The 27,334-nt window shown below is 39.7% G+C and overlaps 1 protein-coding gene across 6 annotated transcripts in view; it reads right to left on the bottom strand.

Moving 5' to 3' along the window:
- MEIS2 (Meis homeobox 2) overlaps nt 1-27,334 on the bottom strand; it is a 200,594-nt gene that overhangs the window by 4,998 nt on the left and 168,262 nt on the right. For all 6 annotated transcript variants that reach the window (XM_024732572.1, XM_024732573.1, XM_024732575.1 and 3 more), the window contains one exon: nt 596-654. In XM_024732572.1, the coding sequence (XP_024588340.1) occupies nt 596-654 (59 nt within the window). The remainder of the gene's footprint in view (nt 1-595; nt 655-27,334) is intronic.

The raw sequence follows: 27,334 nt of genomic DNA, 5'->3' as shown, positions 1-27,334 counted from the left end.
GAGTTCATGGGGATGGTTCTGACAGTACCGTGTAACGATGGCTTTAGAGAAACTGAGAGACTCTGTGAGAAAAACCCACATGTGTTTTCGTGGGATGGATGGGAAGCATTTTAATAAAAAATAATGCTGGCAGTGCAGCAGGTCAGGCTTTAATAGAATATTATGAATAGTCAATGCAAATGAATGGATACAATGAGTTTAACAGGGGATGCTCCAGGAGTGAAAGCAATGCGCACACCAAGGAATTGTGGGTAAGGAGAAAATGAGAGTGTGCTAATGATTGGATGCAGACAAGCAATGAGTAATTCCAGAGCTCACAGTCAAACAAACTGCTTGTGGCACTAATACTTGTGCCCAATTACCAATTCAGAAAGAAAATAAAAAGCAGTGTCAGTAGAGTCAGGGTGGGAAATCTCCAATTAGCACCAATTAGTGAAGTTGCTTCCTAGGATGGAATTCTGGGGACATTAAAAAACAAATCCTCCCAGAATGCCTGATGGAAGCATTTCTTTACCAGGTGATGAAACTCCTGAAGTATAACTTGATGAGGATTTGTGCCTGTGGGATGTGAACACAGATATGAGTTGGAACTTGCCTGCTCGATTTGACTGGTCAATCATGGGCTGTACTATTCTTCTTCTGGCATTAATAAACCTGAAACAGAACAGAGACGTCCAGTCAGCAAATGCAATTTCTGTGCTCCGTGAACACTTCTGCACAAAAGCTGCGGAGAATACAACACAGTCAAACATCTACTGAAAATTATCTTTTTAATTCAAAGGCAATTTTCCCTCTCCATGTTCAAAAATAGCTGACTGGATCATCTCCTCCATCATCTCATAATCAACTCAAAGCTGACTTGCTAAAAAGGCTCAGGAAGGGAAAAAAGTTTTCCCTGAGAAAATTTCTATTAATTTGCAATTGTGCTTCTGCCTCTTGAACAAGTTGGAATCTGGTTAAAGTTCACAGGCTGGAAGATTTTCTCCCTTTCCCTAAACTCGCCATCATAGGGAGACCCGGCTTCCCCTTGCAGCTGGTCATAAATGGAGACCAGGCTCTGGCACTCGGCTTTCACAAGGTATTGTTAGGTCAGCAAAGCCATCAATTAGGCTGTCTGAAGTTTTATCACCAACACAGCAGTAATAAGTGCTGGCCAGAAAGACTTCTGCTCTTCGGCAACTCCTGCAGTTTAAGCCTGTAAAGTTAGGGGTCACTTAGAGGTCAGTGCCAGCTGGGGGCGGCCTTTCCAGTCTAAGCTGGGACACCCAGGGCAGGGATAAGGTAACTGCCAACCATAAACCCAGCCACCTTTCAACCCACTAGAAAGACAGAGCCTCAGGTACACATGGTTGATATTAGAGTCCAAGAAACATTTTCCAATCAGGTGGTGGCTGAATCACAGGAATGTAAAGGAGAAGCACTTATTTTGTATAGAAGCCTGGATCTAATTTTGCTGGAAATCCAAAAATAAGTGCCTACTTCATGTTACTTTAATGTTTAATAATGCCCATCAAATATTCATGTACAGAGTAAGATGATAAGAAATCTCCTTTATTTCTCCAAATTTAATAAAAACAAAACAATTTTCTACCATTTGCGAGTTATACCCCTGTCCCCACGCATTTAATGACATGCATGCCCCACACGCTTGAGCTGATGCACAGGACTCACGGGCTGCATGTTTTCAGGGGGGACATGGAGGGAGGGGGAATGCCTAGCATATAGCTAGCTGTTCCTGCAAAATAAACCCACGGATGACGTTTCCCAGTACTCCCAGTTTCAAATCTTAAGTGCAGGGGGACTTCATGATTAATGAGTCTACATGGGGTCACAGGCAGGAACTGAAAACTCATTCTTTGAAATTAGCCAGGAAAATTCTAGTGCGTTGGCAGCTCTGCGCTCCTATGGCGTTAAAGTCCCTTCTGTGGAGGACAGCAGCCCACACCTGTTCAGGCCTCCTGTGGGCACTCTGGTGGGAATACAATTAGACTGAAGAAAAATAGCCTCTAGAAAACCAAAGGAGTCTTTTGCATATGGGGTTTGTTTGGCAAACAATGGACTTCTTTATTACTTAAGAAAGCGTAGCTCAGATTGTCAAGAAACATCACACCCCCTCAGGTTTGGGGAAGAAAGTGAGCTTATGAGAGGTGAAAACAAAAAGAGAGTGGAAACTGCGTATTTATTCCCACTGGGCACCTTAAGTGGTGCTGAGGAATATCTGACCAGATAGATCACAAAGCCTTCCAGAAGTATCCCTCAAATCAGAGAAGGAACTTAATGGCCTACTCTTTCCCTCACTGCTTTTACTGGGACCAAGGAGGACTGACCTGAGAGTTCCACCCCCAGAACTCTTTTCATCAGCTCAGGTTAAGACCAATTGAGATGCTCAGGAGAGGAGAAACCTTTCCTCTGCTCCTAGAAGTTTCTAATGGAGGACACACATGGCAGGGGTTTCACCTCTTTTTATGTGCTACTAATCCCGGTTTTGTTTTTTTCTATAGGCCAACTCTTTAGGTAAAATGAATTGCTATTTTTTCCCTTTTTAATTTCACCCTTTTACTCTTTTATTATTTACATCTGGAGGTTGTTCACTTATTTATGTCTTTCTCTCCAGTTCCCCCAAACACTCCCTTCCTCACAGAGCCGCAAGGCATCATGGTCCTTAGTTCTCAGCAGGAGAACTCCACACTGTCTTCAAACAAATAATTACTGGGAAGGTTAGAGGTTCACTCAAAGGTCATTTCTTTGGATACTAGTCAGAATGTTTACATTAGTAAAAAACGGGGTCATCTCAAAAGGTTGTTCAATGGGGGATCCACAACAATGCAGAACATTAAAAAAAGCAATCTGTGTGCTCTCAGGTCTTTATAGAAGCGCTGAACTTGGAAATGCCACTCCAGTGTTACATTTTCAACTAGTTACCATGGCATGGACTGGATGTTCACTAGCAGTTATGGCGATGGCCTTTCTTCACCCAGTTCTACTAAACAAATAGGCAGAGAAGCCTCTGAAGGTTTTCACTAGATCCTTTTACAAAGGGTCATAGAGATTTTGCTTTTTTCACTAGGGCTCCAGTTAGCCTCTCTGAGTTGTTGTTCTCAAACAATGTTTGTGATCTGTAGTGCTGTATCTTGCCAGATTCCTGATTCTACCACATTCTTTCAAATCACGCAGAATTTTAAAAACATATGGGCCCCAATTTTTCAGAAATCTCTTAACATACAACTCCTGCCAATTGTCAACTCCCCTGATCTTGGGATATCTTATAAACACCATAGATGTTACTATTAAGATTACCAATTAATGAGCTGACTGTAAGAACACTTTAACACTAAAAAATGAAATTACCCCACTGCACTGCTGAGCCACAGGCCACTCTTAGAAAATACACCCATGTACATAAAATGAAGCCATTTAACTACAGATTTAAAAAATCAAATTAGGAGTAATTTTTATTTCTTTAATATCAGTAATGTGAAATTTCCAAATATGGTCTTTCCCCAAAATTACATAACATGAACATTTTTTCCACTTCCTCTGATCTATATTTTAAAATGAAGTTGTTCAGTGCTCAAACAGTAAACAGAATATCAAGTTTTGATTCTACTTAAAATCTGAAGAGTCTAAGTTGAAAACAGACTGGTCTTCCATCTTTCAAGGTCCAAGCTCCATTCATATGGAAAAATGCAACTCACTGGTTCAAAGACAAAAGACATCTTAAAAGGCTCAAAAGGTTTCTTGGCTATTAAATGGGTCTTACAAAATAACATTTTGATGAGTTAAGTGTAAATGAATCAGACACATATGGATTAAGTTATCCTTGAATTTCACACGGGTTTAAAAACTAAGGGGAAAAGAGGGTGTTGGCAAAAACATTTTGGACTTTGCCAAACCCAAAACATTTGAAAAATTGCTGAAGACATCCAACTAACCAAAATGCAGCAAGCTGCACCCAACTTTAATGAAAACCCCCGCAAGTTATTTCCAATCCAAAGACTGTTAGGTTTTTCATCTGTATCTGATATTAAAAAATTCTCTAAGTTGTAATGTCATCCCAGAATGATTTTGAAGTTGAAGACATACACTTTTCTATTGGTACAAACTATTTCACCCGAAATCACAAAGTCTTCTTAGATAGCTCTTAAAAGCATTCTGAGGGTTGTACAACTTGCATGTAAAATATGCCATATATGATAAATGCCATAAATGTGCTAGCAAGCCTAGTGCCTTATCCAGATTTCACTTAACAAATATTTTTCATTAGCCTCATTGTGACTTTTTTTAAGGGCTAGAGATAATTCCATTAGTGACCCCTTAGGGAATGAGTACCCTAAAGTACACTAGTTCCATTGATTTATATTGAACACAAAGTTAGTATCCAGGCTCACGAAAGCTCTGGAGAGGATCTACTAAGACTATCGACTTTCTCATTAAATTTTACTAAAATAGAAAATGCATTAGTGTGTGTGATCCTTAAAAATTATATACTTAGATGGTTAGTTTAAAAATAACTTAATTATAGAAATAAATTCAATGACTTTCCAAGAATCATGAGGACTTTTTGAGTCAACTTAGAGTGAAAAAATATATATCTATATATTAAAAAGAATAAACCCAAGAGAGGAAACTATCATTGAAATCTCATCTCGTCTTGTTGGAGAGAGGTCTTCTGGAGACCTCTCCCACAACCCCACCTTAAGTCCCAACAAAAGAGCCAAACTTTTCTGCAACCAAATTCTGACGCGGTGATTTTTCTTTTAAAGTGTTTTCACTCCCCAGCATATTTCAGATTGATAGAAGTAGACTTAGGTGTCATTCCTGATTGTTGGTTGATTCCTTTTCCTTTCTCTTTCTCCCTCTTTTTCAATGGCTGATAAATCCCTCTTTCTGGTTCACTAACTTCATGCCCCACCTGGTAACCCATTCCTTTCGGCAGCATTCCTTTTGTTAGAAAGCACAGGCTTCCATGGAGTCAACTGGAAAGATGCCAGCCCTGAAACCCTCTGAGGGGGAATCAAGAATCCCCAGAACTGAAGCTTTTGCATGGTTTGGTCTGGTTAAGGAGGGGAGCTGAACTGCTGAAGAGGGATCCGATCAATTGGGAAGAGGTGTTATAGGCAGCTTGGTGACTGGGGACCTGTTAAAAAATGAAAAACCTCTGTTTCTCCACTTTCCCCAGCCGTGAGACTTCATCAGTGAAGGTGCTTATTCACAAAGCTTGCTACTGGTTGGGGTGTGCAGCAATGAAGCCTCAAGAGGGGCAAGTCAGTTATCAAGTTTCTTCATTTTTTTTCTTAGTTCACAAAGAAAGCATGTCTTTTTCTGTGTGTGGTTATGGCCAAGAGTGGGGCTTTCTCAATGAGATACATTGAAAAGGCTGAATCAGTGAATTAAGCAGGTTTAATGCCTTTGAATGTGTACCCTGACACACAGATGATTGAGTCATGTCTCAAACATAAGTTTTTCACAAGTGGCCAGATAAGTGGGTCTTTTTTCCCAGACAACTGTGAGCAAAGTATGGTAAACAAATGAGATCCATGGGCTACTTAGGGACACATTCATGGTTCGTAATTAATTTCCCAGAGCTACAGCTTAATTTATAATTTGATAGATACTAGATTGGTCTACAGCTCTCAAAACACCATGAGCTAATACTTATAAATTTACAATATGAAAACATGATATTAATCTGGAATCACACACCTTTTGTAGCTTTATGAATAGGCCTTGAGCAGTGGAGTGTTTATGCTGACATGAAAGGCCCTGGGCAAAATTATCAAGTAGCTCATGCTTATCTTCTGATGACCTTCTAATGTGTTCTTTCAAAATTCTTTCTTTTATCTAATTCTTCCCTCAGGTTAAGAGGGTGCACATAGGTTCTTTACTAAAATACCCTACTTTGGGTAAACGCTTCTCAGTTATTGTTCCATATTCCAGACTTCTCTGTAGAGCAAAGTGATGAAGAGCGTGGGCTCATTCCTTGTTGTGTCACCTTGGGCAAGTCTATGTAAACTTCTAAGCCTCAGTTTGATTCCTATCTATAAACTGGGGCAAGAGTTGGGCCCAGATTGTTTCTGAGGATTAAGGGAGATATTGCATGTAAAATCTTTGTGCCACAGTACCTGGCACACAGTAAGGGCTCGTTAAATGTTAGCTTACACTCAAAATGCATCTATCTCATGTCCCCTCCTAAAGAGCTCTGTTCTCTTATGGGCAATAATTCAGACTAGGTGCGTTATTATTAAACAAAGCCATGCTGAGTTGATAACGGGGTAATAATGTGCTGTACCCCTGCAGGTAGCATGTGTCCATGCCATGGAGTCTTCCCAGAGATTACAGCTAATACAAGTGTATAATGCCATGGTGGGGATTTTAGACACTGGAGTGGGCATCTCCTGGGGGGCTGGGTAGTGGGGCGAGCTATTTTGGAATCACTCTCTTAACGGTTCTCTAGATCCTTGCAACTCTGTGTTCCATGGACGAGCCACATCAACATCCCCTCAAGCTTGTTAGAACTGCAGAAATATAGTGGTCTCCACCCTGGCACTACTGAATCTGAATCAATATTCTAAAAGATTTCCAGGTGACACATGCATATTTAAGTTTGAGAGTTTCTGCTCTAGGTCACATACCAAATACATGATCCAGTACTCTTACTAAGAATAGAAACTTGCAAAGATCAAATTGTAATCAAGAACCTTAGCTTTGAAAATGCACACACTATTCTCTTTAGTTATGTCAGATCTAAACAGTCCTTTAATCACTTGTCTTGGGCAACAAACAATTTATAATAATTTAATACATTTTACTCCATCAGTACCTCCTAAAGGAAAAGTTGGACCAATAAAGTGTTCTTGTGGAAATTGTTCTCTCTCAGGAATGGATAGCAGGAAAATGGTAGATTTCTATTTTTATTTCATGTAATTCTGATCTGTTTGAGTTTTTAATAATAAGTATGATTATTTTCATAATTAAAAAAGTGTTTAAAATGACCTGGAGAATTTGGCATCCTATTTGACTAAGGCATATACAGCCAACAGTAGAGACTCTTTAATAAAAGTATTTGAGAAATTCATCTAAGATAGGGAATTATCTTTTATTTTCTTTATAATACTGAGCAACAATAAACACTATTCCATAAGTATAATCACACCCAATGGCGCGTAACAAAACATCCCAGCAGGTTATGATTTTGAAGCACTGTTACTCTTCCAGAATGCTATCAGATTATTCATGTGTGGCTATTTATCATGTACTATAAAAGTGATCTTTCAAAGCTACTTGAAAGCAAGGGAGGAGAAAATACACAAAGATCCTTAGCTATTCATATCTAGGATCTATCCTCTTAAAGATAAAATACTAAGTCAATAGACATAAGTTGTATTATATTACCTCATCCTGTACATGATTTATTGCAGATGGAAATCAACTAGAAACTGAATTACTCTGAAAGTTTTACTACTGACATTAAAATTCCAGATCTGTATACCTACACTCCTAATAGTGCTTCTGAAAGCAATTCTTTACAGACACGGAAGATACATCTACAGCTTTGTTCGGCTCTATCGGCATAAAAAGCAGGAGTAATTGTTCTCAAAATTACCAATTATCAAGTACCTGTTCATCTATCTGAACACTACTGCCTGACTGGGCTTCAAAAACTCAACCAGTCACCTGACAATCAGTTTCACACATTTTAGCCAGTTCTCATCATGTTCCTAGCCATTTCGCGCTAACAGGAGAAGATCCCGACAAATCTAGTATCTCTTTAGCTTTCAACATCACCTTTGATTGGAGTATTAATTCTATATCCTACTTCTCAGTGGAAGCCACCTAAGCATTAACTTGCCAAAAATACACCAAGCTGTTTAGTAATTATGTATTAGCTATGTTTGAGGAGATCAAGGTGCACTTACATGCCCTATGCTATGGATATCTCTTTGATTAGCTTGTCATCTGCTCGGAAGAAGATGTAGGCGGATTCTCCCATACAGTCTAGCAGGCCAGCTGTTAGCTGCCTGTCAAGCCCTCAAGTGGACAAGTAGTCCAGGAGCAAAAATGTCACTCCTTTGATCTGGCAGGGAGCAGCTGCTGATTTATAGAGTAGGACTTTGTTCTTCCGTTCTATTTTACTTTCTTTCCTAAGGCAGAACCACAAAATCCAGGAGAAAAAAAAAGTGCCGTTGCCGGCAACATCAACAAGCTCTGACAATTGCAACAGGGTTTTTCTTGGCCCGAACAAAGCTCTCAGGCATCTCCTTTGACGCTCACCTTTCCCCCTCCTCTCCCCCTCTCCCCACCATTTTTTGCAATGCGGTAGTTATTGTTTAATTCAGCTTCTGTAAATGGAATGGACTGTGGCCAGCAAGCCTGGGGCATAAACACACCTGTATGAAAGGAGTCTTATTGTAGCAACCATCTACAAGCGAGCTCGCATGAACCACGTGTTCCTGAGTTGAGAAAGAATGCTCCATTTTTCCTGACAGCGAATTTTACTCTGAGTTTCTACTTTTGGTGCCACCAGCCTATGAGGACCACATTTGAACTGTTTCCTCTTCAACGGCATTACACCCTTTAAATCCAAGAGAAAAAGGGATTCGATTTTTTAAATCTGTGAGCAAACAGATCCATCAAAAATGTTTATTCACTGTCTATAATATCAATCATTAAGCCCTGAATTAAACAACATCCTGAAAAGCTTTTGCAAATGCAGTATCAAAAATGCCATAATGTTGATTTCGTTACCACTGATTTATACTGACACAGGCTTCCCTGAGTAATATATAAGGAAAAAAATCAACCACAAAATCTCCATAAGCCATATGCATCGCCTTGCTAAGAATTAAACTGGTTTCAAAAGCATGATCCCATTCTCAGTGGATACATCTGTCACGTCAGAGATGTCCTGTCAACCAAGTGGAACAGGAAACAATGTGGCCTTGAGATAAACTGTGAGAAGTCATTAGCCATATGCATGTACGTATGTGTGTGTATACACGCACATACACATACATGTATGTATATGTATGTGTACACACACACACACACACACACACCAGGCAGGCAATAAACTTTGCAGAGATTAACACCTGGCTAAGTTTTTTGTTCTGCTGCTGCTGAAAGGAAGGGTAAGAAGGGTTATCAACTCTAGAATATTTAGACATATAACCACATAGGTCAAAGACAGAAACTTTGTAGGCAGTGGGAATGCTGAAAATGATGGAGAAAAGAAAAGCTGCTAAAAATCCTTGTTTTTCTGCCATCATGCCATGTTCTAGTGTTTGCTCTTTTCTCCCCTTTCTCACTTTCCAGGGCAAACAGACATTTTTTCTCAGCCTCATTCCTTGCTTTATCCTATGTTCCCCAGGGGTCAGTCAACAGTTATTCAGCACCTACTGCCTCAATGTCTAGAGAACTGTCCTAGTAGAGCTTTCTCTGGGAGTGCATACGTATCCCAGGGAGAGACTGGGTTCTGGAGGGGAAAGGTGAGGGGGTAGGAAGGGCAGCAAGGTGTAGAGAACAGGGATTATGTAAGGCCTCTTTTCATCCTTTTTTGGTCCTAAAAACTTTAGAATGAGTAAGTATTAAGCTCCACAGTAATCTGTACATGTGTCACACACTGATAAATCTTCTACATTCTGTACCTAACAAAAGACAAGTTTAATAACAAAATATGACGAGATCATATATAATAAGAAATTATATATAATATGTAAGTATATAATTATATGACTGTGTCCATATTATTTAAAATTTAAAAAATGCAGTTCAAGCCTTTAAAGATTTTTACTCTTTGCAACCACAGAAACAAATTGAAAAGCACAATTTGAGAATACGTAATAATTACAAATCATAGCAGTCCACACTCAGTAAATAAGTGTGATGGAGTCAATTAGAGAAGTCAGATGACGGTTAATCACTGGATTCTTGGAGGAGGGAAGTTGGACCAGATTAAAAGCGTATAGATTATTGGGAAGGAAGGAAATAAGGAAATGGTGTGTGTGAAGACACCGAGGCAGATCAGGCTGTGCGCATGGGAGGGTGCAGGAACTGAATTCAGACAGGCTCCTGGTTTTGGTCTGGAACACATGGCCACAGTTAATAGACAAGCTGGTGAAGGAGTTTTTATTTTTCCAGCTTTATTGAGTTGTAATTGATACGTAACATTGTGTAAGTTTGATATATAAGACTGTGTAAGCTTAAGGTATACGACCTGTTGATTTGACACATTTATATATTACAAAATGATTAGCACTAGCTAACACCTCCATCACATCACGTAATTATCATTTCTTTTTCATGGTGAGAACATTTAATATCTATTCTCTTGGCCACTTTCAAGTACATGATACGAGACTGTTAATTATCATCACCAGGCTTTGCATTAGATTCCCAGAACTTATTCATCTTCTAACTGGAAGTCTGTATCCTTTAACCAACATCTCCCCATTTCCCCCACCCGGGTGGAAGTTCTTGAGTAACAAACTGAACCTCTGAAATTCCTGAAGAGTGGAATGATGAAATATGGTGCTTGAGGAAGATGTATTTCTGAGAGCTATGTATGAGTTGATGAGAAGCTAGAAGCTAAACGGTAGGAAGCTATTCTAATCCAAGCAGAAGAGAGAAATAAAGTGAACTCAGACTAAGGTGGTAGAAATACAAAAGAAGTAGGCCATGTGGCTTGGTGAACTGCTGATGAATTGTGCTTAGCTGGCAAAGAAAAGATACAAATATAAACGGTATTAAAAGGATAAACCTGAGAATCTATGTCTGGTATGCTATGGTATACACTTGATGAAAATTGGAAATTTCGGAGGAATTCCTACTTGTTGAGATGAGAAGAGGCAAACCCAGCTTTCCAGATGTTGCCTTTGAGTTGACAGTGGAACTTTCAGGCTGACAAGCTAGTCAGGCCACTCAAGACAAAGGACAAAAGAAGAGTGAAAGTCTAGAAAGAAGCGACTTTAACTTCAAACCCCTCTCATCTCCTCAGATCTCCAAAACTAGATGAATATTTCAGGCTGTGGCAACAAGTATAATAAACTGCCTAACTACTTCCAAAAGAATTACTTCCTCTTCATAGATCCTGCAGATTTTACCAAGTCCTTTACCTAACAATGGCTGGTCAAGTTAACTGTCAGTAAAAACCTTTATTCCTGTTAGGTCCAGCTTGCTTTTTCTTTTAATTCTGAGATAATTTGTGTGACTGGATTTAGAGGGCAATGGTAATAATGTACTGTGTACTGCTAAACAAATTGTGTTTCACTTCATATTTTATGGAAGTTCCAAAAGAGTTTTAAAGATTGGAGATAGGAAAAATATACGGGAGACTGTTTGTTTTTAAGACAATTAAGGGTGGGTTTTCTCCAGGTAGTGACAACTAATTTAGAAGAGAATTGATAGGACAAAGTGTTACATTGAAAAGGGACTCCATTAAGTGTGATGGCTTCCAAATTGTGTCCTCCTTTCAAACAGTATTTTTCTTTTTAAACGGGCTTTTAAAGTGAAAACTATAGCACTTCACCCAAAATGGTGTGGAAACAAATGGTTCTCAAGTGTCTATTCTTCAACTCAGGCCAAGCCATCCCAACACCAGCAATCTACAGCCACTTGGTGTTTGGAGGGAAGGGGCTTGCATGAGAATGTCCCCGTGGCCCTTTCATTTGTCTGTGGGGCTCCTTTTTCTAAAGCAGCAGGGGAGACCTCAGAGACCAGCGTGGCATGCCAGGAGTGTTTGGATGGGCCAGCCTCTTATCCTTCTTCCAACTCTCCTGCTGGTTTAAAAGAAAGAATGTGGCAGAAGACACAGGAGGAAAGTGGCAACATTCTTAGGGCCCTTTATCAATACCACTGCTTTCCTTAAATTGTAGCTTGGTCTCTTGTTTGAGAGGCTGAGATTTTAGCACTTTTAAAGGGAACCATAAGTGAGAAATCTCCTAGGTGTTAAGCTTTAGAGTGGCTTCAACCCAAAATAAGAAAAAAAAAATGAGATTAAAACACAGAAAGTCAAGTAATATTAAGAAAAAGATCCAACAAACAAAATATCATAAATATGCATATATGGTACAGTCTTTCTGTTTAAACCAAATGGTATTTAACCAGTTTATACTGGCATCTAGTCCAGGTGCCAAAGGGGGAAAAATCGAAGATTTAAAAAATTTCAAGGTCACTTCAAACAAACTATAGTTCTAACAGCTATACATCTAACAAAAATCTTTAAAAATTATTATGAAAACATATCCCATTACGTCAAGAGGCAAAGCAATCTATTCATAAACATATGATTTAATGTTTTCACATTTATGATGATCAGACATCAAAGACCAAATTCCAAATAAAATTTCTTCACTGCCTTTTCTTAATAACGAATTAAACATCTTTTACTTTGATTTGCAGCTGGGTAGCATTCTGTATCTTCTTCAGAGATGTTATATGCAGTCTTTCCAATGTGACGGTATTATTACCCACAAAATTTTTAGCATCATCCCGTAATCATAAAAGACATAAAATATATCTTTATAAATCACAAGAGACTCAGCAAACCAGCAGTTATGCCACAGCTGCTTTAATCCTTAAATATTTTAGCTTTAGAGGGTTAGTGGATTTCTTTCCCCTGATTTGCAGAGAAATAAAGACATCAACTTTTGATTCCTGTGTTCCAGACAAAGCTATAGTCTCCAAAAGACAAAGAAGCAAACACTTTGTACTGCAATTTGAAAGGATCTTTTTTTTTTGCATATTCACATTTCACATCTATCAGAATTTCCTAAAGTGGCTTACTATTAGAAATAGAAAGGCTTCCCTGGTGGCGCAGTGGTTGAGAATCTGCCTGCCAATGCAGGGGACACGGGTTCGAGCCCCGATCTGGGAAGATCCCACATGCCGCGGAGCAACTGGGCCCGTGAGCCACAACTACTGAGCCTGCACGTCTGGAGCCTGTGCTCCGCAACAAGAGAGGCCGCGACAGTGAGAGGCCCGCGCACCGCGATGAAGAGTGGCCCCCGCTCGCCGCAACTGGAGAAAGCCCTGGCACAGAAACGAAGGCCCAACACAGCCAATAAATAAATTTATATTTTAAAAAAAAAATGTTTAAAAAAAAATAGAAATGATAGCATTTGAATGATCTCCATTTTCACAGTAAAGATAAAGTAACGTAAAAATAATTTAATTTACAAATTGGTTTAACTGCTATACAGTAATGTACATATAAACAAAAAGGCAATTAATAAGTATAAAGTTAATATGCTAACATGCTAGGAACACACTATTTCTTCGGTCTGGGATGGCCTTTCTCCCATGGCTATCTGGTCAACACACCCTTCAAAATTCTTATCAGAGAACAGCTTTTGGAGGTAACTTCTCTGATTCCACAGTTTGAATAAGAAGCACTTCTTCAGTCAGTAGCACTTATAGCTCACAGGCCCATCACAGCATTTATTCAATACTATAATCACAATTTACGTGTCCAGCTTCCCACCAGGTAGCCCTAGAAAGCAGAACCACATCTTAATTCTATGTTATAGAGAGTGTGTCAAGCATGCAGTACATCCTCAATAAAATGTATAGTGAATGAATAACTAAATGGCTGAATGAAAACAAGGTTCCTACGTCTCGGAAATAATGTTGAATTGAGAATGGAAGAGCCCAGAGGGATTTTCTTGTCCTCACTTTGCAAGTGGCTGAATAGCTGAAACCCTGACGAAATAATATTCCCTAGAATAGGGCAGAGCTAATATGGGAAATAACTCTGGCTTCCTGGCTCTGTGTAGTTATCTTTGCACTCAAAAACCACTAAAGATACAGACTAGAGGCATTAGCTGAAAGGTGTGAATCCATCTGGGCATTAGAGATGCCAGGCAAGTCTTGTGTACAGGGTTGAAGGAAGAGAAGGACTTGACTTGGCATAAAGTGGGCACCAGACTTTTCTAGGCTGGTGAACATTGGGGCATGATAAGTCCAGTTGACTGAGAGAAGAGAATAAGCTGGGAGTACTGGGAACTGAGGTCAATGAAGTAATCTGGGGTGTGTGTGTGTGTGTGTGTGTGTGTGTCTGTATGTGTGTGTGCACGCACGTGTGTGTGTTTGGGGACAGAGGAATAGTGAGTAGAAAGTGAAGGAGTAAGGTTTGTGAGATGGAGAAAGGAAAGAAGAATAGAAAACTTTCTTAAAATATTCTTTTCTCATTATATCTTTCTAAGGAAGTTTTCCCAAATTGTGCTCTGAAGGACACTGGTGTCAATAGGTCTTCCTCCAAAACAAAGGTGGTAGGTCAAAGTGTGGTAGGGAAACAGCACTAAGTGAAACAAAGTAAAGATGTGTTCTTTGCTGCAAGCTTTGTCACAGCTTTTAATAGCTTTTTAATAGGCTAACAGCTTTTAATAGGCTAATATTATGAATCTCTAAGAGGGAATAATGGTACCAATCAATTCTTAAGTGTAGTTATTAAGATTTTGAGGGGCACTAGGGTTCCAAGGATTTGAAGAAAAATGAAGCAGTGTTTTTTTAACCGAAATTGTATTTTTAAATCATTTATCTATTTGAAAATAGGATTTCCATGTTCCTACTTCCCCAAGTCAGACTCAGAGATAGAGAATCATTTGAAGGGCTCTTGTTTTATATATTACCTGTTCACAATACCCCCTCCCAAGATTATTATAAAACCTGACTACTCCATTGCCCTTTGACCCCCAAAAATGTGCAGGCTGAAAATGTTCTCTAGAATTTCTCTATCTCAAAGGTAGTTTGATCATTAGAAGATGATGTTAGGCTGGGATGTCTTCTCTAACCTTTCCCTTTTGCTACTTTTCTCATATTTTCTTACTCAAAGAAATATTTTTAAAAAAACAACAACTATCATTGGGTATTTTGCTATGTGTGCCTAAAATTTATGCTTCAAAAATGATTCAGAAACTGAAGACTAATCTTAAATCTGGAGTTTTTTTTTTTTTTTTTCTTTTTGGCAACACCCTCTGCATCTTTCATTAATCAGAACTAAAATTGGGCTGTGGCCATCTAACTTTAGCATGTCTATTACATGTGTTAGAGACTTCTGTGTACGGAGGGTGGGAGATGGGGAGGAGAGAGACAGAGGCAGAGACAAGATGGTGAGGGGAGCATGACATTAAGGAAAGGAAGAAATGAGAAGGGAAAAGAGACAGGAAAAGAGGAAGAGCTGCTTTGGTTAAAGTATTATCCTGCTTTCTTGTTTACAGAGTGTACAAGTACAAAATCAGCTTTTACTTGTAACTGTGTTAAACACCACCTGCCTGCCCTCTGAACCTCGCTGTCCCAGGATGAGGTCAGCCCGGTGAAGGGCTCCAGTTCTATAAGCAATCCTGTCATTCAGGCTAACAGCAGTGATTCGCTCACAGGGGGCAAAAATGACTCAATTGTTGGGCTTATTGAACTCCAGGGAGCACAGCTACTCTATCATTACCATGGAGTGCAAACACCCTGAGCTCTGTTTTGGTCCACTTAAAATTGCTATTTGCTGTGAAGGATTGGCAAAGCAATTCTTAAAATGATGGGGGTGAAAGTAAGGCGAGTGCCATTATGGGCTTTTCCTTCCGTTTAAGCAGAAGTAAGCAGTACAGGACTCGTTCTGAGCCTGACCCACTTATTTAACCTTTTGTTCACTTTGCTGTATTAACATATATTAACTGGCTATATAAGCCCTGGGGGGGATAACCACCTCATGACCAAATTACAGTTCCGTTTTCATGGGTAACCTCTCCTTGGGTGGAAATTAAACCCCAACAGAAATACATTGTAGGTCCACACAGAACTGAGGAGGGATGCCCTCAAACAAATGCTGAATGCCAGTCCTGCAAAGACCAGAGCAACCACAGAGAGGTTGGGTAAATTATACACTAGAGGAACTATTTGAAAAACCAAATAAATTTAATTAAATAAGTTACAAAATTATCTTCCCGTCTCTTATCTACTCCCCTTGGTTAATATCCATGACATACTGATGTTGCATAATTGCTCTTACGGAATGCTGCAGCTCAGAGCCATAATGAGCTGCCTTTGCACAAAGGCAGCAAAAGTGGTTTCCCTACAGAGTTATCTTCTCAATTATTTATACTTGCAACACTTTCACATAATAGCAGTTTTAAAATCAAACAAACAAAGCAAACCGTACAATAAACGAAGGAGACAAGAAGGTACAGGGACCTTTTCTTTCTTTTTTGAACACCAGAAGGGAGAGGCAGGCCATATAGAGTCAGCTGAATTTGGTTCCTCGAAAAGTCTCAGGGGCCCTGCGACCAGATGACATCAAAGCATTTGAGACTGCCACCTTGGTGAGGGATTAGACATGCTCCGCATACCTACCTTGCGTTTAATCTGTCATATCCAAATATATAAAGGAATGCAAACTTAATTTTTACCTTTTACAAATTGGTCTTTGAAAATTCCTAACCAGAAGACTTGACCCCCACTCCCAACTCCGGAAAAAAAAAGGTGCTAAACTGTCAAAACAATGTCAATGTACACAGAGAATGGCTGTGTGTGTCACAGTGGTCCCCCAGGCAGCAGAGGGGCTGGCCAGTTTTTACGGTGCTTGTTTCCACTGTCCACACCTGCCTTTGGTTAATCACTCAAAAACTTAACAATCAAAAGAGAAAAAGCTACTTTGTACTTCTATTAAATACGGATATACTTAAACATTATGGTAAAATTATAATATTATTTCTAATATTTAATTGTGGAATCTCTTTGAAATGAACTGTTACTGCTGCCATCAAGTTCCAACTTATTTTGTTCTTAGCACTCAGCTTGGTTGCCTTTTCAGAGTAGATGTTCAATGTTAGCCTGGTTATTTTCCCAAGTTAATCTACAGATGTGCTTGAAGAGCTTATATTTTAAGAAATTAAAAGCGAACTTTCGACAAGACATACATTTTGGATCTGCATAAAATCTGTATTTTGTTTAAGATTCTCCATTAACAAGCATAGGTTCTAGCCTTTTAGGAGGAAGTTAGTTACCGTCTTTACTTAAAGAGTTATTCCTCATCAAATGATGGCCAGTCATGTACCTGTGATTAAAGATATTCACTATCAATGCCAGTGAAACACAGCTTTTTATATCACCTACCAGCCAGATCCAAAGAACAAACTGTTAAAGCAACTATTTCCTTAAAGTCCTGCAGAGAAAGATTATAAAGACACGGTAAAAATACTAATTTAAAAAACCTCAAAATTTGTCTCTTGCGATATGCCAATATGCACACACATTGAATTCACACACACACACACACACACACACACACACGCACGCACATACATACACTTGCTTTTCATTAACGCACCTTACGTGCCTTGTGACTTTAAATCTCTCGTCTTGACACAGTTAAAAAAAAAATTAAGATTTTTTTTCCCCCAAGTACACAGGTACTACTGTGAAAGATCAGAAGGAAAAAAATATACCATGCTGAAAGGAAATCAGACCATGATCCATAACCTGTCTGAGGACAGGCTGTGGATGGGGTCATCAGAGGGAAGCAGTTGGGACTGAGCTGGGATCCACTACCTTGTGTTGCTCCACTCCCGGGAATCCAATGAACTGCATATCATACTGTGGGCCATACAGTATGATACTGCTGCTTCTTATACCTCCTCTTAGCCATGGAGAGCTAGGAATGAACTGTATTTTGTTGGCTACTTCCTTTCTTTCTGCCACTCTTACCTCCAGGGTCAAATCATGTGGTAGTGTGGTGGGAGCTGAAAGGTTGTGGACCCAATTCTACTTCTCAATATAAAACTACACCCTTCCATTTCACCTTCTAGCAGCAGTAGACACCTTCACCTGAAAAATGATCTTTCCAGGTGTGTGCACGTGTGGTTATGGGCTGGACAAGGATAAAGGGTAATACATGGAGAATGCAGATGATGGTAAGAAAACTCTTGTGCCAGAAGATTAAAAACACAACCTTGCTGTGGTCAAAGATAAATCTGAGTGAACTCTGATGTACCGCAAATATAGCCTATGCCATTCACAACATATTTTTCAAAGACACTGATGCAATAACTAATATTCGATTAATCATTATGTGAAAGATTAGTTAAACGTTGACGTCTAGAAGAGAGTCGGGTAGTTTTGGGTTTTTCAAATATGGGTAAGTCTGAAGGGAAGTCTCAGATTCTGTGAACAGACTCCAGTTCATCTGAAAAGCACTCCCTCTGGCAGTCAAAAGCAATTTAAAGGTCAGTAGATTATGGGTGGAAGTGAACTGGTTTGGAGAGTAAAACCAAAAGCTGACTGGGGTGAGAGGATATGACTTTCATCCCTGTGAGGGCTCCCACTGATGGGATCAGAAGTTGCTATCAGTGTCTTGAGTGCAGTAATATTTCAGGGCCCTCAATTCCCAAACACGATAGGTGCGTAAGAAACGTTAACCTCGATTTTTTTCCAGCTTTCCTCAACCGCCGTTAACAGCCTCTCTCTTAGTAGAGCAGCCAATTAACCAAGCATTAAAAAAAACCCACAAATCTATATCAATAGCTTTGCACACAAAAAGGAAGATGTGTGAAGTAAACACTTAATCATTGCTGTAAGTGATCTGATCCAGGATGTCTAACAGCCAAATAAATTGAAACAGGCTATGGGTGAAAAGACTAATTAAAAAAAAAATCAGAAGAAATAACATATTTCTCTCCTTTCCTTTAAGCATCCTGTATATTTGCTTTTATGTTGTAATTCACAGTAACCGGCCTTCAGCTTACCCTTGACTAGTGGCAGATCCGATAAGGGGTTGGCACACATATATTGAACCTGGTTTACAAATCGTTTTGCAACTTCCCTTCCCAGATAAACATAACCCAGTACAACTTCTGAGAAAAAAAAAAATTGTGTTTACTTGTCCTGTGCTTAAGGATTTTTTTCTTCTAAATGTTCCCTCAGGATGCTGGCTTGCAACCTAGAAAAAGCTTGGATTTCAGCTTCAGTCTCCAAGGTATTCTACGGTTCAGCTGGGCTGTGAGCTAGGAGGGAAGCTCTCTACCTTGCTGATTTAATTAACAGGATTCTTTTCATTATTATGGGGATTTAGTTTCTCCTTGCCTTTCAGTGTTTGTGAAACACTGATTTATGTTTTATATTTTGAAGGAAGATTTATTGTTCTTTGACAGCTGAGGCTTGGTAAATTCCTGGCATTGAAGGGACCCCAGGGAGGTGTCACAGTTGCCCTGCCCTGCCCACCTATACTCTGTCATCTCAAGGGCACCCCTCCAGAAGTGAGAAGAGCCATCAGCTGTTCAGTGCCCATCCCACTTCTCCTCCCTTAGATAATTACGCCAGCAGGGGTTGGCCTGTTCCCATTTATGAATGGTGGTATTGGTAGGTTGATCAGCAAGCGTGAATCACCGATTCATTTATGTGAAGCAAACAGTCCATGAATCTTTGGGCTGGATCTAATCTCTTGATCAAATGGAGCTCATTGAATTAAGTGGTCGGCTGTGCTGTACTTATTACGATGACCATGGCTGAAGCAAGGGCAAATTTTCTAAATATGACAATATTTATTTATCAAAAAACAAAATATATTCGAAGTTAGTACTATGGAAAATCTGGCAGGGAGGGTCATCTTGATTCTGTTGGATCATCACTCTTCTAAACGACAGAGTCCATCGAATTCTGACTTAGAGAAAAAGTCAAACATTTAATGAAAACTCTGGAAGACTCATAGCAAATTTATATTTTGGGTGAAAAGTGTCACTTAACGCCCATGATTTGATTACAATCAAAATCTCAGGGCTTCATAATTCACCTTCACTCATATTACTATGATTAGAAATTATTGAGCTAGGCACTAAACTGAGCGCATACAAGTATCCTCTTATTTAATTCTCATGAAAACCTACTGAAGCAGGTACTATTATTAGCATTCCCATTTTCTGGTTAAGAAACTGAGATTTGGCAAAATCTAATAACGAGCCTAAGGTCACATTGTTAGTAAGCAGCAAAGGTGGGACTCAAATCCAGTCCTTTCTGACTTAATATGTTCTTCATGGATATGTTATGCTGCCTCCAGGGTGTATAATACTGATTGTCAAAAGAAGGTGTTATAGGCTGAACTGTGTCATCCCCTAAATTTATATGTTAAACTCCCAATCCCAGAATGTAACTGCATTTGGAGATAAGGTGTTTAAAGAGGTGAGTTAAAGTGAAGCCATTAGGGAGGGAGCGGACACCAATATGACCCACGTCCTTATAAGAAGAGGAGGAGGCACCTGGGATGCAGGAGCTCCAAGGAAAGACCATGTGAGGACACGATGAGAAGGCTGCACCTGCAAGCCAAGGAGAGAGGCCCCTGAAGAAACCAAACCTGACGACACCTTGATCTTGGACTTCCAGGCTCCAGAACTGTTAGAAAATACATTTCTGTTGTTTAAGCCACCCAGTCTGTGGTATTTTATTAGGGCTGCCCCTGGGAAACTAATGCAAAAGGTAACATGGAAACAGGAGCTGGAAGAAAAGCAAAAGCAAATTTTTGCTTTGAAAACATGGTCACTTCCTCTGCATACCCACTGGAGACACCCTACCCTTGATGGCATGAGCTCCTGTCAACCTTCCACACACACTACCGTGAGCCCTTGTTTCCGTTATTAAGAGAGTGAACGCTGGAGAATGCACATGGGATGGCTAAAGCACTTGGGACAGAGTCAGGAAAAGTGTGCCACTTTATGGGTGAGAAAGGCCGTGTTGTTCCATCAGAGAAGGGAAAAGGAAGAAGGCTGGTGACGCAGGTGGAGATGGTTCTGGAGTTATCGAAAGGATCTACCTGAGCATAGCCTCGCCACCCCCAACACAACTGGGGGCTAGCAAGTTAGGAGTATTTAGGGTTACTCTTCTTGTCTTCTCAGGAGGGGTCAGCAGCTGAAACATCTCCCGAGAACCAGGTAGCATCTTTTTTTTTTTTAATTAATTAATTTAATTTATTTATTTTTGGCTGCGTTGGGTCTTTGTTGCTGTGTGAGAGCTTTCTCTAGTTGTGGCTTGCAGGCTCCAGAGCGCAGGCTCAGTAGTTGTGGCACGTGGGCTTAGTTGCTCCGCAGCATATGGGATCCTCCCGGACCAGGGCTCGAACCCACGTCCCCTGTATTGGCAGGCGGATTCCCAACCACTGCACCACCAGGGAAGTCCCCAGGTAGTATCTTGATAACAGCCCGATCATGATCTTGTTTAGTTCTAACAGACCCTTTATCTGATATTCTCCCATTCAGGCAGGAAAATGGAGCCAATGTTTAGACCAAACATAAAATGGAGCCTTGGAAACTATTTTGAGTTCTAGACCAGAACTTTTGTCTTAATCTAGATTTATAAGCCAATAGATTCTAAGGGAGCACAAAGGAAAAATATAGAAAAAACATCTAATTCCACAGTGGTTAGCATTTCAATTTTTTTTTTTTTAATCAAGAAAAATGAGTGTGGGGATGTGGTCCAACTGGTGGAGAAAAAAAATACACTAAAATGAGCTTTCATTCCTGATTCAACAAATCCAAGCTAATTTTCTCATTCATCAGTTCTGCAGGGTTATATGAGATTTATTCTTTCAAAATTTGAATTATCTTTGTTTATTCAGTGTCTATCAAGAGCCCGAAATTCAGAGAGTAGCTCTGTCCTCACAATTCAGGCTTCATAAGTTTCCTCACAAAGTATCCTCTGCAGATTTTAATCTTCAACCACACTCTAGGGAAACACTTGGGTGAAATGTCACCTGGGGCCACCAAATGATCACCACACTGAACATAACCTAAAAGAGTTTGGGGTCAACGAAAGAAGGAAGCCAGAGAACACTGGCTTCCTTGTTTCACTGAAGAAAATGAACACAATGGCGAGGAGTCTGTGCCATAGACATGCATAGGATTTCTTTACACATGGGGAAGAGTTGCACAACAGAGGCCTCCCCTTGCCTTTCTCATCTCTACATCACCTACAGCGAATCCCATTCCCGTTATTCACATGGTATATTCTCCCTCTGAACAGTCTCCTGACTGTCCTGTTTCATCTCCTTCCTCTTATTAATAGTCTTTGATTGCTTGTAGAAATATTGAAGAAACAATGCTTGATCCCGTGAATAAAGTTTTATTCAGGTTCTGCGGCCTAATTGGCATTGCACTGAGAGCCTTACGGGGAACCCGTATGAGAAGCCACATTTGCCAAGTGAAAAAAAGCACTAGATTTGGGATTAATTTCATGCCCCAAGGATCTCCTAATTTAATTGGACAAACAAGATGATACACCTATCCGTCAACATGTTAAATTTGATGTGATGAGAGAAACAGCACAACTTAATGGAAAGGGCACGGATTTTTAGAGGCCTGGGTTTGAATCCTGACTGTATCACTACTCTGTGGTCTGGGACACGTTCTTTAACTTTTCTGTGTCGTAATCTCCTCAAGTGTAAGATGAGAATAAATTATATGACCTACTTGAAAGGGTTGCCCTGAAGATGAAATGTATTGGAAAGGCATCAGAACATCATCTGAGAATTACACAAAAAAATTTAAGTCATTCTAAAATAAATTTCCAACGTTTACAATCCTCCAAACACTGCAAGGCATACACAGATGAAAAGCTTCAGTCTTACTCTCAGAAAGCTGGGGGTTTAACAGTAAAGAGATACCATGCTACAAGATGAGAGTCTTGGTGGCAGCAGAGTGGCCACTGGTATGCAGAGAGGATGGACATAATGTGGGTGAGAGGGGGAGGGGGACAGGAGGCCTTGGGCTCTTTCCTGAAGGATTCCAATAGGTGGAAATGGGAAAGTTAGAAGGAGGGAGAACATACCAGGTAGAGGAAATTGCTTAAGCAAATGCACAGAGAAAGCAAGTGTTTCGAGCTAAGACGCTTTGTAGAAGAGGTACTGGATTGAAGTAAGGAGATAAATTTGAATCCTGGTTTGCAGTTCCCTAACTATTTGACCTCTCTGGTTCAACACTTCTCACCCATAAACTAGAGATGATAGATAACTCATAAGTTTATTGTAAAGATTAAGTGTTTAGCTAAATAGTTGGCATATTTGGAATACCAGAAATTGTTAATGTACTTTTTTTAAGTCTTGGAAAGGGTAATTAGAAAAATTCCCAATATTACCAAAATAACCCTAATGCATGTCTAAGTTATGTGCTCAGTGGCCCAATCAAAGCATTCATTTCTACTATCAATTAAACGTTGGAGGAAGAGCTTCAAAATGTATGTTATTAACTTGAACTTTGTCATTATTTTATCTACAATGAAACATCATTGGAATGTCAATGGGAAAAAAGGAAATAGTAAATGAGACAACTTGAATTTTCAACGATTTCATTAGATTTTGCCTTCTGGGTGTTTTTTTCTGTTTTTTTTGGGGGGTTTTTTTTGCGGTACGCGGGCCTCTCACTGTTGTGGCCTGTCCCGTTGCGGAGCACAGGCTCCGGACGCGCAGGCTCAGCGGCCATGGCTCACGGGCCCAGCCGCTCCGCGGCATGTGGCATCCTCCTGGACCAGGGCACGAACCCATGTGCCCTGCATCGGCAGGCGGACTCTCAACCACTGTACCACCAGGGAAGCCCCCTTCTGGGTGTTTTATTTGTCTCCCTACACCAGCATGGATAAGCATAAACCCATTGGTGGACCTTTGTTCAGAGATCACAAATTATTCATCCAAATATTTAAGCATGTAAGAATAACATACTTATCCTATTTGCTGTTCCCTGAAGTCAAGGACAATGGAAGCTAAAATATCTAGTGGTTAGAGGATGGGTATTAATGTGGGAGTGAGAAGAAGAAGGAGAAATGGGAGCTGGAGACTAAGGCCTCCGAAACACTTAGCAACCTATACTTCTCTTCAGTAACCACATTTTTTTAATTCTTAGAAATCTTATAAGGATGAGGGTGAGAATGATGTAGAACTTACTTTGCTGACTAATAAAAAAACAGGTCTGCTAAAACTCTTTATCTTGAGCACATGTGGGATGGTGGTTCTAAATATGGATAGCAAATGTAGGAAAAAAGACCTCCATGCTGACTTTTGACACAGGATGGTGTCTTATTTCTCATGTTTACCAAGTGAAGTACAATCCTGACCTAGTTTATGAGGTACATTCTCAGAAACACCTGTGTTCTGAGCATAAAATAATTAAGAAGTAACATGTTAATGATGTCCTTAATTTGAAAACCAGGGAAACATCTGCAGAAGTCATGCAGAGTTGTGTTGTTCCACATCCTTTCTCTAGAATGAAACCGACCCATCGGACATACACGGGTGGAGGTTCAGAACAAACTAACACTCGGCTGGAATATATGGAACAGAAGATCTGGTCTTCTATTGGTAAAAGCACGCCTTGAAGGCTTCAGTAAGATCAGAAAAAAAAAAAAAAGAAAAAGAAAAGAAAACCTGTTGTTCAGTTTCAACCCTGAAGAACCAAATAAACCTAGTAAGTTTTCTATTTCTTAATCAAAAATGGTATATAAAGTTCTCTCGAATATAGCCCCTGTAGAGTAAAGCTGCCAAACCACCTTCGATACATTTTTAAACGAGATGTTTGCCCTAGAGATAGGTATCACCAAGAAAAGAGGTCCTGCAATGCCTGTGAAATATGTGGGATTGACTTGAAGAGTGCCGTGTAGCCCCATGCATTACATCAATCACAGGGCCGAAAGGAGAAACACAGAAAATGAAAAGAGGACTGATCAGTTCCAATGGAACATGAAGTATAAACATCCATTCCGTTCAAGAGACAGTCACTCAACTTGTTTTCTAAGTCATTAACTACACCCCAGACTCGGTTTTCCTGATACTGTATGCTATTTTATGTGGTTTGGAATCATTTCAAGGAATTGATCTTTGTGGCATTTTCAAAGCAGAACACAAACAAGGTATCTAGTCTCTTACTTTAACTTATGAAGTTCAAGGTTGCTTTTGCCTCACTGTCTTCGTCTTTCTACTCTTAACCCACAGTGAGTTAAGAATGTAGTTCACCCAAAGCATGCTCCCACTTTTGGGGCTGTTCCCATAGCTCATATTGTAGCTCCACTTAGCAATAACTCCATACTTAAAACACTGTGGAGACTGGTATACTACTGATTTCCCAGCATCATTGAAAAAAATGAAATGTGAATGAAATTTGAATAGACTCCTGCCAAGCAGTGTATATCTAGATAGAACTAAAAACCATACGAAACGAAGACTCAAGTGCTGATTGGAGAGCAGAGGGAAAAGCATCTAGAGAGATAAACCAAAGAAAGAAAAATGAGGATTAAAAATTGACTTAGTTTGCCCTTAAGAGTGAGAGTTTAGTTTTGGGAAATCTCATTGTCAAAGGTCAGAAATGAAGAGATATTCTCCAAATATCCAGATTCCCATGATAAGGGAATGAAAATGCTTAAATATCATTTTGGCTAAGGGATATCATTTTCATTGGGCAAAGTTGCCTCCAGTATCTTAAAGAATTAAACTGAGCTCCTTCCACAGGATAACAGAGCGCATGGAAAGAAGAAGGGACAGCATTGGGTTCTGAGTCAGACATTAAATGTCTAGCCCTGGTCTGATAGTTATGAGATTCACAACAATGAACAAGCCACCAAACCTTGGAGAGCCTGCATTTCCTCACCTGTAAAAGGCAAATGATAAAACTCATTTACTTCACAGGGCTGATGTGAGAATCAAATGAGACGGTATATATAAAAGTGCCCCCCAAACAGTAAAGGGCTATAAAATATAAGGCAGTGTGGTAAAGGCGTATTTCATTAAGGAGTCAAAAGTTGGGTTTTTTTTTCTCCCTCATTCTACATGATAACTCCTGAGATCCTTTCTTATTGTTTCTGAATGTCAAATTTATGAAAGTTCATTTAAAAGGGCAGAAACAAACAAATAGATCCTAGAGGAGTATAGTCTAATCTTGCTTTCTTTCTCTCATTAATATTCTGTATGAAATTGTGTAAGTCCTTTTGGAAACCTCAGTTTTTCCCATCTTTGTAATGGACAATAGTGCAGCCTTCTATGTAGTGTTTTAAATTACTTACAAGAAAGTCTCCTGAAATATAAGCCCTTAATAGAATCTGAAATTATGAAAGTCCTCTATAAATGAACAACAAAAAATCTTACCCCTAAACAATATTTATTCTTATGAATCGTTGGTCTCATTACCAACAATATGTCACAATTCTGTCTGCAGCAATAGATGGAAAACAAGCTGCACATACAATACAAAACGCATTCAGTTGCTGGAGGGCACGAAAAGGTACTTGTAATGTCATCTGAATTTAGGCCATTATACAACAAACCAAGTATGAAGTGATGAAAGTATAGCAGTTTGCCAACAAGCTGATGTTTTCAGATTCCATCCCACATTTCCTTATTCTTTCTGATGGGATCATCCAGTTCTAATGTTCTTTTGCCATATATGATCATTCTGCTAGCAAAATATGACTAAATCAGTGTTTGGATTTGATATCAGAAGCTTACAGAACACAGGCTTCAGACTAGCTAGTTTATGGCCACCATACATCCTTCAGGAAATATCAACTCCCCCGACCCGCCATGATCCAAGCCATGTGATGTTCCTCCAAAGCAACAACTGAACTAACACCTCTTAAACTCCAAGAATACAGTACTAATTAGTGATCAAGAAGCACCTTGATATAAATCATGTGCTTTAGAGAGAGAGAGAGAGAATGGGAATAAGAATACGAAGAGCAAAGAGAAGAAAACACAAACAAAACTGGCGCCAAAGTCTTTTTCTTCACTGAGTCCCATCACTCACCTCCAGCATGAAAAATCCTATCCCAAATTCCCTGCCATAAATGCTGGCATCACTGGTTTTTGTTCACCTTGACACACTCAAAAGAGTAGCACAAAAAAGTCATTTTAAGTAGCAAAATAGCAAGCCATAGCCATGTAACCTCCCTCTGTACAGGTTTGGCTGAAACATCTGTGGGAAAAGGGGCTGCCGAGAATTCAGTGAAACATAAGCAATGAGAAAACCTTTCTATCCTCTTCAATTACTCAGAAATGGGAAAGGAGCATCATTTTCAAAAGAACAAATGCTACACAAGACATGCCCTTTCAATCCTTTGTAAGGTTCTGTGACCTGTGAAACTATCTGCAATGTCAGCAGGAGAAAGCCCTTTCCAGAACAAATGCCCATGTTTTATGTGTACTGTATTTGCTAATCATTACTTCATAAGCAAGAGTAGATATACAGTGGGGCTATAAATAATGGCGGGGATGTAAAAGTGAATTGATCTGTCTGGCTATCTAGTAATACTCCTGGCACAAGACCAGTCTTGAATGGCTGCCAGCTACCACGGAGCCAGCCAGTGATTTGTCTGGGGGTCCTGCCCTGTCAGG

Source organism: Neophocaena asiaeorientalis, unplaced genomic scaffold, assembly GCF_003031525.2.
Source record: "Neophocaena asiaeorientalis asiaeorientalis breed wild unplaced genomic scaffold, Neophocaena_asiaeorientalis_V1.1 scaffold119, whole genome shotgun sequence".
In the NCBI taxonomy this organism is placed as follows: domain Eukaryota; kingdom Metazoa; phylum Chordata; class Mammalia; order Artiodactyla; family Phocoenidae; genus Neophocaena; species Neophocaena asiaeorientalis.
The sequence above is the reverse complement of the archived record's forward strand: the minus strand, read 5'-3'. Positions and strand labels throughout refer to the sequence as shown.